At 34.5% G+C, this 12,019-nt stretch overlaps 1 protein-coding gene across 4 annotated transcripts in view; it reads right to left on the bottom strand.

Moving 5' to 3' along the window:
* The window catches only part of LOC150101196 (UDP-N-acetylhexosamine pyrophosphorylase-like), a 176,753-nt gene that overhangs the window by 87,358 nt on the left and 77,376 nt on the right, over positions 1 to 12,019 (bottom strand). For 3 of the 4 annotated variants that reach the window (XM_090401150.1, XM_090401148.1, XM_090401149.1), the window contains exon 5: positions 9,012 to 9,241. In XM_090401150.1, coding sequence (XP_090257276.1) covers positions 9,012 to 9,241 — 230 coding nt within the window. The remainder of the gene's footprint in view (positions 1 to 9,011; positions 9,242 to 12,019) is intronic. The other variant, XM_090401151.1, reaches the window with a different exon arrangement.

Here is a 12,019-nt window from a genome sequence, read left to right as displayed (position 1 = left end):
ATATAAAAAACTAATTTAATGAATTAATTGACCGTGCCAAATGCTGTATTGAAGCTGAGGGAGAGTATATTGATTGAAATAAATGATTTGAATAATTATAATTGGCCTGTGTTTTATTTTCTATCAAAAGTTCGGTTTCTTTTTGGACAGAGGATGTGTGTGTATATGTGTGTGTGTGTATACACACCCACCAATAATTATCCTGACACCCCTGTTATCTGAATTTATGGAACATTCCAGGTTTGTTAATACTATAAAATTCGGTGTATAGATAGTAGGAAGCAGTATTTCATCACAGCAGTTAAATACAGGTGGTATGGCAACACGACATGACTTCAAGAGAGGTGTCATTACGGGCTGTCACATTGATGGCATGTCCATATGTGCCATTTCTGCTCAACTGGCCCATCCAAAATCAACGGTTCATGATGTCATCAACAAATGGAGATGTTCTGGCATTACTAGTGCCGGAAAACACCCAGGGCAGCGACCAAAAATAACTGACAGGACAGGAGGGTGTTAAAATGGGTGGTGTGCAAAAACTGGCTACAACTGGCACAGACCATACGTGATGAGTTTCAGAGAATCAGTAACTCCATGGCTGAGCACTAATACCATGTGAAAAGAACTCCAATTACTGGGTTTCTAAAGAAGAGCAGCAGCACACAAGCCAAACATCAGAACAAGACAGCTTGTCTGGCCTAGTGCAAAGAGTGTGTGAACTGGACAACTGACCAGTGGGAAACAGTACACTAGAGTGATTAATCAAGGTTCACCTGTTTCCAGTCTGATGGCAGGGTGTTGGCATGGAGAACAGCCTGGTGAATGTTTGTTATCACAGTGTGTTGTCATAACCATAGTAATGTTTGGTGATTGAGGAGTAATGGTGTGGGGTGCATTCAGCTGGTTTGGAGTGGGACCACTGGTCATTGTCTGTGGTTCCATAAAGACAGCTCAGTACTTTGATATTCTGGATAATCAGGTGCTGCCTACACCTGGAGTTTTTATGGAATGGACCCATGTTACTATCAAGATAACAATGCAACATGCCACAAAGCTGCTGCTGTTATGAAATGACTGCACTGGCCTGTGCAGAGTCCTGATCTTAACCACACTGAACACCTGTGGGACAAACTGAGTCACCAATTGAGATCCAGAGCAGCATGTCCTTGATCTGTTGCTGTACTCAGTGCTGCTTTCATGGAAGAATAGAGACAAAAATTCCACTTGATGTCTGTCGCACATTGATGAAAAGCCTCCCTCAAAGGGTGCAGGAGGTGATGAAAGCCAAAGGTGGACATACCTAATATTAGGTTTCACCTGCTGGTATCAATTTTAAATTGCTAAAGTGTCTGGACAATTATTGGTAGAAAGTGTGTGTGTATTTTTTTATTTATTATTTTTTTTTTGTAAATTAAAAGATTTTTATTTTGGTTAATTATGTGTTTTAGACTCATCTCTTAATGGATAATGAGTTAATAGGTTAGGTTACATATGACATATGAGATGTCCTGGGATATGAACCTGCATGTGAAATAGAATTGGGAGTTCAGTTTCAGTGTTTTCTTTTTATACTGAAGTTCAGAGTTTAACCACTCAAGAGTGTGGAGAAAGGAAGTAAAAATATATATACTCTCCCCATACAAACTCACACATTCACCTCAGTTTCTTACTGCCAAAATGGTTATAACAAAAAACTGGTTGATAAAAATTCTAAAATATCCCTCTTCTTAAACTTTTTCCACTCTCAACTCCTTTTCGCCCAAGAAATTTTTACGCAACCCCATGACGGCATGTGCAGTGCAAAGTGTGCATGTTGTGTGTTCAGAACCACGGCTGCAGTGAAGTTGCACGATGCAACACTGGTTGCATCGCACACGGGATGCAATCCTCACCCCACCGAAGTTTGACTGTTTGGTTCAGAAACACCTCGGATTCATCATATGTTTGATTTTGAATTAATTTTTGATCGATGCGCGTTCAGAACTTTTTACTGGTACCAAATTTTTCGCAATCCCATACGTGGTCGCGACCCACAGTTTAAGAACCACTGCTCGTAGAACATCATATGAACAAGAAAAACAAGAAAACAAAGGAACAGTATTACTTCCCTTATGTTTGTTCAGTCATGGATAAGATATTGAAGATATTTCGTCAACATGGATAAAGGATTTCTTCCCTTTAAACAAGATTTCAGATTTGTCTCTTTAGACCTTCAAAACAGCCTCCTTCACCACTCAAAAACACTGGGATATGTGAAACAAGAAAGGATATAAGTTTCTGCAGGAAGCAAGAAACTGATATTTCAGAAGTTTCTGCTATTCCACTTTTACATGTGGAATCTGCTATATAGGAAATATGGACTGGTCAGGAGAGATGTGCATGTCAGATCACATCAAGGATATGGAGAAAAAAAGAACACAGTTGTACAGAAACTGACCTCCAAGTACTATAGCAATGTACTGAAATGGTATGTTGCTACATTTTCTATGCCAGAGCATTCAAGGAGTCATCTGAAATGTTAAAAAATCCATAAATTAAAAATATAAAAATGAATTAAAGTTAAGCAGTTAGTAATAAGGCATTTTATAAAGTTGTTAGTTAAACGTGTTTCTTTTTGTATGTCGTGAGCAAGATATTTTGAGATGTAATTTTTGTCTTTAGCTACAGATGTCTTGCTTAGATGTGAAATAAATGTATTAAAATTAGGTGTTAGAAGTTAATTATAATTTTATGAACTTTCAAGTGTCGAAACATTGGAGCTGTTTGTATCAAGAGGCATCATTATGTTGTCACTGACAAGAGAAGTGAAGGTTACCACTGATTTAATGGAAGTAATTAAGTGAACTTCCTCAGTGCATAAAAGATTATGAAATGACAAATTGTTATAATATTCACTACTTCCATTTTGGAATTATAATTAAACAAATTTCTTTGCACTATGAAAAGAACTTCATTGCCGTTTCAAGCAAAACAATGAAAACGGTAATGGCAGTACATAATGGTGGATTGGAGCAGTTGCTCAATGTATTTCCAAGCATGCAAAGAAATAAAGAGAATGCTATAAGATGTCACTAAGCATTCAGCTGTTAGGGAGTGGGAAAAAAACACAATAAGAGGAGAATTGTGAAGGTTCTCTCTCTCTCTGTGTGTGTGTGTGTGTGTGTGTGAGTGAGTGAAATAAATGAACACTGAACAGAAATTAAAAGAAAAGAGTAACAAATTAAAAACTGAGAGAGGATGCTTTAAAAAAAGCATGTCCTCTCTGATAGCATCCTTTAAAAAAAGATAAGTGAAGTTTATGTAGTTAATCCATATAGGATTTTATTCAGGTAAAAGTGAAAGGAACTTTATTGCTCTCCAGTTCATACAGAAATGGGCCCAGTAAAGTTTACTTAGGATTCTCAGCTTTAAAGGCAATCTGATGATGTTATTTCTTCAGAAGCTTTAATACAGAAGGTAAATTTGTTCTGAAGTAATAAAGCTGTTGATATGGTTTAGTAGTTTATTCAGTGAAGTTTACTGTTGCTTTCATATAGAAAGTGAATTAAGTTACTGAGGCATTTGAATGAAAACAAGATATACTGTGGTCAAGTGATTTGGAATGCCAGAAGAGTGACTTATGTTGCTATCATATAGGAATTAGTTTTTGTATTAGTTTTTTTCTCTTATGTCAAACAAGAAAGGATATAAGTTTCTGCAGGAAGCAAGAAACTGATATTTCAGAAGTTCTGTCCACATAGAATGATAACTGTTGGCATAAGATAATTGAAAAGAAGCTATGTAGCTAGAGTGTTTTCTGCATTGTTTGAAATTGTGCTTTGAAGAATATATTGGTGCTTGTGTAGTTAAGTAGTTGATTTTATGTTGTATATATTTGTGTTCTTTGTCCATTAAAGATTTTTATTTTGATCATGACGATGCCTGCAGATTTGCTCTCTTAATGAGTTTAATGTTGAAATAGATTTATTTGGGAAGACAAGTTATATGTATGATATCCTGGGATATGAATTTCTGTGAGGTTTATTTCACAGTTTAATTTCAAGTGCTTTTATTATGAAATTATGAGTTAAACCACTTAGAAGTAGAATTTTAGAAATAACAGTTTGAATTGTGGAAGAAGTTCCTTGAAATACAGTCGAATTCTTTAAATGACTGTCTAAAAGAGGATCATGCTCACTGAGCACATTTAAAAATTCTATATAATTTCCTTGATTAGCTGAACCTTCAAGTTGAGAGAGTAATTTTCTAAAGCTGCAACTTGATAGAATTACAAGCAAGAAAGAGAAAGAAAAAATACCCCTCTCCCCATTCACAGTACACATGTCTGCAGATATTAAAATAATTATTAAGGCAGTTCCTGTGCATAAAAGAAACTGTGCTAGTTATGGAAAGGATGTTACAATATATATATATATTGGGATGTGCAAGAAAAGTAATGAACAAGTAATATACATTGCCAGTATCTTTGGTATACCAGACACTGGAATAAAAATATAAAAATAAAAAGCTATGACAATGCTGAGACATCCCGAAGAACATATACAAGGAAGGAACGATACAATGGCATCAATTAACTCTATTTAAGTTATCAGAAATTTAACTGATAACTTAGATAGAGGAATGGATGGAGGAATTTTGTAGCCAAAAATTTGCTATAATCTTAGCCCCCATGAAGAGGTCACAGACCTTATATCTTCAGGAAACTGCTACAGTGGAAATGATAAGATGTGGATAAAAAATATTAATAAAAAATAATAAGATATGGATAAAAAATAAGTGGATAATCCTCTTATTTTTTCTACTTCTTTATTTTTGATTAACCCTAAACCAACATTCATTTTCTGACTTATCATAAACCAATAATTTAAATGATTCTTGCATATTTTTTAACATAATTTTCTAATAAGAGGTAGAACTTATCGCACATTAGCTCTGCTTGCAGGCAAGGATTGGGAAAGAAAAAAAACCTGTTCTGAGAAGATGGAAGTTATTGTTGTCAGATATATGCCACATGAGGAAGGCTGTTCCAGAAAATAGAGACAGACGAAATAAAAGGAAAAAAAAAAAAAAAAGAAGCAGATTCGGTGTGTTTGCAGTCAGAATGAAAGTGGATGTTGGGCAGCTACTGATTCTGCTGCTTTAACAGGCTCATCAGAAAACAGAGTTCAATGGGGCAGTGTTCATGGAAGCACCTGTAAAAAAATGCTCAAACAGACAACCTGTGAGATAGTGCTTGAAGTAAGTCAGCAAGGAATGGATTATCTGTCAGTCAAATTGCTCTTTTCTGGATGGCATCAAGCATTTTTAGGCACACCACTCCAACATATGAAGACCATTTTAGGGATAGGAAATGTATAGAGACAGTAACTGAATGGGTAAAAGGCATCTTGAGCAGAAAAGAATACCTAGTTTTCTTTAAGTGCCACAGAAGCAATTGAGGGGTGGTGGTGTTTGTCAGGAAAGACTAGAGTAAACAATAGAAGGAGAGATCTCATCTAGTCTAATAATATGTGTATTACTGATGGTAAGGGAGGGAAAACAATTATTTTTGTAAAAAGAAGATTACATTTTGGTATTACTGAAAATGACCAGGTTATCCTCACCCCACTGAAGTTTGACTGTTTGGATAAATGGACAAGACAACTAACACTATGAGGCCAATGTATTATGTCTATTAATTGCATATATTCTTTTGGCTGGGATGAAAAACTGAAAGTTTCTGGGTATACGAGACTGCCCACATAAAGGTTCTTTACATCCTAGATGAGATTTAAACCTAGATCTTTCGAACTAAAGGTCAATATTGAGGAAGAATAGGGAGATCAGTGTTTAAGACAGTGGTGGTAAAAGATTTTGAAGCTTGGGATGTTTGTGCCCTGCATGATCTGTTGCATGACCTTCAACAGTGGATGAATGGAACATTATTATCAGCAAAACTACAGACAGAATTAGTAGTCACTGAGAGATAGCACTGAGGTACCTTCAACACTGGTAGAAGCTCCAAGTCATCTACCATGACACAAAGTGAATGATCAGAAAGAAAGCTAGTTATCCAATTACAGTGTGTGGAAGTTAGACAGAAAGATGGCTATTTATTGAACAGGCCTCATTGCCAGACATCATCATCAAATGTTCTGGAAACGTTAAGAACATTTCCAGAACACATGATGATAATGATGAGCATATTTCTCCAAACCACCTTCCCACTGCATATGTCCAGTGGTAGGATGTGGGTTAAGAGATCCTGGATGTAGACTGGTAATCACGATTGAATTAAGTGGTGGGCTTCTATGTAGTGAAGTTTCCTCTTTATGACCTTCTCCATTATTTTGGAGAGGACAATCAGTCAGAAGCACACTTTTATTTACCTTTCTTGGAATAAGTTGGATGTACTTGCTTCCAAGTAATGGGATAAGTGCCAGCTGAGTATACAAAAGATTGTACATATGATACAGGATAAGTGTTCTTTTCCACAAGAATATGAGGTGTCATTTTTGGTGTACAACACATTTACATCGTATTTCTTCTGGAGAGTTATACTATATGGGTTTATACAGAGTATTTAAGGTATTTCCTATTGGTAATGGTGTCATGGTTCCCATTAAATCATAACTGTATTAACGCTTAGAAATATTTGATCCCCACTGCAAGTGGAACTGCTAACAGTAATTTCACTTATATCTAATTTTTTCCCTATCAGTTGTTATTTCTGGTTCCTGTTATCCAATCATAACAAGGACTCCAGTACTTGTACATATTGTACCTTGGATTATATTGCCTATGTTTAAATTATTCCTTGGCTTTCTAATACCATCATATTGATGACTTCAGAATGGTGGATCCATGGTGTCTATCCATGTTGTCTTCACTCTGATGATGTAATGATATATTATTATGAAATACAGTACATGCTTATGTATCAACAGCTTTATCTTTTCCTTAAGTAATTTATGTGTATAGTCGATTATTAAGTTTCTTCTTCAGCAGCTATCATATATGAATATCATGTCATTTTTGTATGGAATATAAAGCCACAAAAGTAGCTAGAAGCAATTTCTGACCATGTCAAGATTCTGCTTCATTAATGGTGACTCCGAATCTTGTAAACAGAGATACTGAAAGTAAACCTCAGCGACTAAACTGCAAGTGTGTGTATGTGTGTAAACAATTATATATACACATGCATATATGAAAGACTGCCTTCATGAAAGCAAAACATGACATTCTTTGTGACATAAGGAGACAGTATCAAGGAATTAGTTCCTAGAAAAGAAATAACAAAAAATGAGTTTCAACTAGAGAAATAAAGTTGGCGTGAATGTAAAATAAACTGAAATGCTTCTAATACAAACCAGTTAAATTAATAATTCAGCTACTCTGAAGTGGAAAAATTATTTCGTTGCATTTTATAGAAACACACTTTCCATGCATTATTGTAGCCAGATAATAACATACTGAAAAGACTTTTCAATTTTCGGTTTTAAAACAATATGGGATTTAATATCCCCTTAATTTAAATACTGAAAAGAAATAATTTATGATGTTCACTAAGTTGTCTTGATGAAAAGAAAATTTTGCTCTTGTTCCAAGAGCAAAAGTGCTTTCTAATTAGGGATTTCTCAAGTTTTAAGGTTATTAGGCTGGCCTGGTGGGCCCAGTGGTTAGCACCTTCATTAGGGCTTTCTCAAGGTTTCTTAAGGTTATTAGACTGGCCTGATTGGCCAACTGGTTAGCATATCTGCTCTCCAGCCAAGAGGCTGTGGGTTCGAATCCTGCCAGGGACATGGATGCTTGTGATTGTCCTACTAACTCTTTGTGGAAAGAGTATCTGCAAACTTACCACTTCTAGCAGATCACTCCCAAAAACCCAATGAGGTATGGGAGTGACCACACAGCATCAATATGATATCACATGTTAGTAATTAACTAAAGTTATCAGTACCTACACAGTAAATTAATTCAGTTAGGGAGAGTCTGTTTATCTAAGAATCAGATATTGCATACATCAAAGTTATATTGGTCAATCAGGAGTGATCACTATAATTACGCTGCTTCAGACACTTTTTTTTTTTTTAAACTTCATTTTGTGTGTGTGTGTGTGTGTGTGTGTGTGTGTGTGTGTGTGTGTGTGTGTGTGTGTGTGTGTGTGTGTGTGTCCTCCATACCTCAGTTAGTATTGATACCATTTAGTTGCAAACATCTGGATTCAAATCTCATCGAATGTGTAATGTCAAGAACATTTATAAGGGATTTTGAACTGAAGATGAGCTTAGATCATCTCATATAGATGTGGCAAAGATTTTCTTTCCAGAAATTCTGGTTTTTCATCCTGCAAAACAGACAAACTGGCCAAAAATATGTTTTTTTTTTTATATTCATAATATAAATACAATCAGTTATTGCTGATATCCATCAAAATCAGTTAATAATGCCATATATTTTACTCTGGGCATTTTACTTTATTTTATTTACTACTACTACTACTCATTTATGACATTTATTTACTATTCTCAGGACAAGCTGCTCCAAATATACAGTATTATTAAATAATCACTAGCATATTCAGAAAACAATTTTACTTATATAAAGATTCTTCAATACAGTGGATGGTGAATAAATACTAGCCAAGTATGAACAGGTTTTGAAAGAATTACTTACTGATGCCAATTCAACAACAAAAGACTGCTAATTTCACAGAAAAATAACTGCTAATGTGATCATGAAAAAGCAAATACAAAAAACAAGCATTTTGTAATTGGAATTAGGCAAGTCGATCAAACATTAATCACATGGTATCAAGTATCCATTTTATAACCAGAATAAAGAGCTAAAGATGAAATCACCTCAAAGCTGGGATGTATACATTCCTTCTTCCAGTACTTTTAACAACAACAACAACAAAAAAATAATAATAATAAAATAAAATATAATTACAGCCAACAAATAAATAAATAAAACTCAATTTTACTTTTGCAGCATATAAATAAATAAATGAAACTCAAATTTACCTTTGCAGCACAAGTTGCACTTTTGGAAATACAAAATCCCATGAAGACGGGATCTGCCATTTTTAGAAGAATATTATCAACACAATACACATGAATGAACTGCACACCTCTTCGTTCCATATCATCCAAAATGCCACCACTTTTAAGTACCTTATACAATCCACCATTGCCATCTAATAAGTACGAATTTGCAGTTAAGAAACAGCCAATAACAATCAGAGTTAAGAATGCTAAATAAGAAAAAAAAAAAATCATAATAAAATAGAATAAACTTAAATAATCTTCATATCATGTACTTATTATGTGAATATACTTCATCTGGAAATTCTTATTTGTTGCTTACTCTCTTAGGTAAAAGATGGCAAGAAACTAGAATATAATGCCTCATTAAGTAAAGTAAGTAGTTTACTATGCATAGCAAATAATTACCAAATTACATGTAAGACGTGTCATTTGCAACAAGTTTGGTAAAGTGGTTATTTATCATGCCTATTCTGCTTGAATACAATTAAGAAGATAACTTACATACATTTTTTGAGATCTTGTATCCATTACTACAACCACTTACTCAGAATTCAGTGTGTATAGTAAGAATTAAAATTTATTTTCCTACTGAAGGAGAGGAAAGAGCGTAATGAAAATGAACCAAGCATCATATAGCTCAATTCCATTACACTTTTTACTGATCATAAATAAATATCACTTTTCACTTTATTCATTACCTTAATAAAGATGTCACTATTTGTAGCCTTGCTCACCACAACCTCTCTCTTTAATTTTAAAGGAAGCATCTATTTATTATAGTAAGTACACGAAACAGTATTTCATTGCAGAATAAAAAAATTAAAAAAAAAAAAAAATATATATATATATATATATATATATATATATTTTTTTTTTTTTAAAAAATGAAATCACAAATTAAAAACAATTAATTGTAAGCCTGTGATGATACTGCAGACAGAGTATTATATTAATAGGAATTTGCTGCAAGTAACTGATGAAAATAGAGACCTGGGGGGGGGATAGTGAATTAAAGTATAGGAGCTACAGATGCATCTCATTAGTCACCTTGTTGGATAACTGTGCTGTTGAAGAACAAACTAACTTACTTTCACCTGGACTACTGTGCATAAATATGGTCGCATGGGTTTCAATGAAGGAAGAGAACAGCTGAAAAGATTCAGAGACAGGTGACTAAAATGATAACTGGCCTATGGAATTGCACATATAAAGGCAGATTGAGGGAATGTTCTTCAAAGTTTGAGGAATAGACAAATGAGAGGAGATATAGTTGAATCTACACCTTAGTAAGGGATAATTACAGTATAGATATACAGTTGACCTTTGCCGTAACAACCATAGAAATAATGAAATCACAGCTATAATGTGCAAAAGCTATAATGAGTTTAATTTATGCATATTACTATGCAACTGCCCACTTTTATGATAAGTATACTACATGGATATACCATACAAAGTTTGGTAACATTTTTATTTGCTCAGGTAGTTCTTGGAATACTAAATTATTGAAAAAGAATAGGAATATTCACCAAGGATTACAACCTCCATCTCTTTAAAAGAATATCAATTTATTACTTTGCCAGTGACCACAGTTCAAACATGGCATTTAATTGCTATAAGCTTTGCGGCATTTCAAATGTGAGAGTGATATATATATATATATATATATATATTTTTTTTTTTTTAAAATATATATAAGTTAAATGGAAAGTACAATGGAAAGTACAATGGAAAGTACAGAACCCCATAATATAAAGCTGGTTACTTTCATCTTAGTCTCAACACCTTCATACATTACGCATGCCTTGGTAAAATCTAGAAGTATTGTGGTATATTCTTTCAGTTTATCTAATGCTATTGTAACTCTATTATAGCAAGACCTACTTTTAATAAATATATGCTCTCACCTATAGAGAATCTGCTCTCTACCTCCCTCCCCCATCTGGATGCAATTCCTCTCTAAAATCTTTATGACTGCAAGGGTGGAGCTAGGACTGATGCAACAAATGATGGACCAGTCCTAGCTCAACCCTTGTATAATGAAATTATCTTACTCTCCTTCTGCTCATTTAGGAATCATATATGTGCTGAAACTCCAAGTAATCAACTGAGTTGGGGGGGAGGTATTTCTAACTCTCTTGCACATTCCTTCAGCATCTACATTGTCATCCCTTCAAATCTGACTGCTATATTTAAATCAAGGTCTTTTAATACTTCTACCCTCTTCTATTTTTTCATCTCATTCCTCTGACATCCAGAGGATGGTAAGTCTGCCCAGAAAGTATAACTCACGCAGTTATTTCTAGTGGATCTGTCAACATTCCTCCATCTACATTGACTAAGGACCATGATTCCATGACTGTTCTTATTTTACTTGCTACATAACAATAACTTCTTTGGATTTCCTTGGCCTGTTTGGCTAACTTCTTTTCCTAATCTGATTGGCCTTTTTCACCATGGCTGTGACTCTCTTAGGCAATTCTTGCACCCAAGACTTAGTGTCACCCTTCTCACACTACTGGATCCACAACTTGTTTTTATGCAGCCCTTGTTTTAAATATTATTCATCCGTTACCTCGCATGTGATTTATTCTCCTAATTCTAGGAATGCAGTCGGGTATTACTTCCTTCAAACATTCTCTGACTATTTCACATGCTCTACTGATTCTTCTACCATGCAGTTTTTCACAGCACTGCATCAGTCCATCATAATATGATAACTTACACCATTTCTTAGCCAGGGTTTTCATGTGCATTGTCACTTTCTAGGTCAGTACTGCATGATCACTCTCTCTGACTAATTGGAGGCATACCAGTCAGCTTATTTATAGAGATTCTCGGGTAGCAGATCCACTGTTGTTGTTGTACTTGAGTTTCTTCCATCACACACTGTTTAAAGTAATTATCCCTAAATAATTCTATAAATTCTTTTTTTTTTTTTTTTAACTTTACTTTCATGTTTAGTCCCCCTCCAGTCTATATTC

Source organism: Typopeltis vanoorti, chromosome 12 (genome assembly GCF_054136105.1).
Source record: "Typopeltis vanoorti isolate ZY-2024b chromosome 12, IOZ_Tvanoo_1.0, whole genome shotgun sequence".
Lineage (NCBI taxonomy): Eukaryota > Metazoa > Arthropoda > Arachnida > Uropygi > Thelyphonidae > Typopeltis > Typopeltis vanoorti.
Note: the sequence above shows the minus strand (reverse complement) of the source record. Positions and strands in the feature narration are given on the sequence as shown.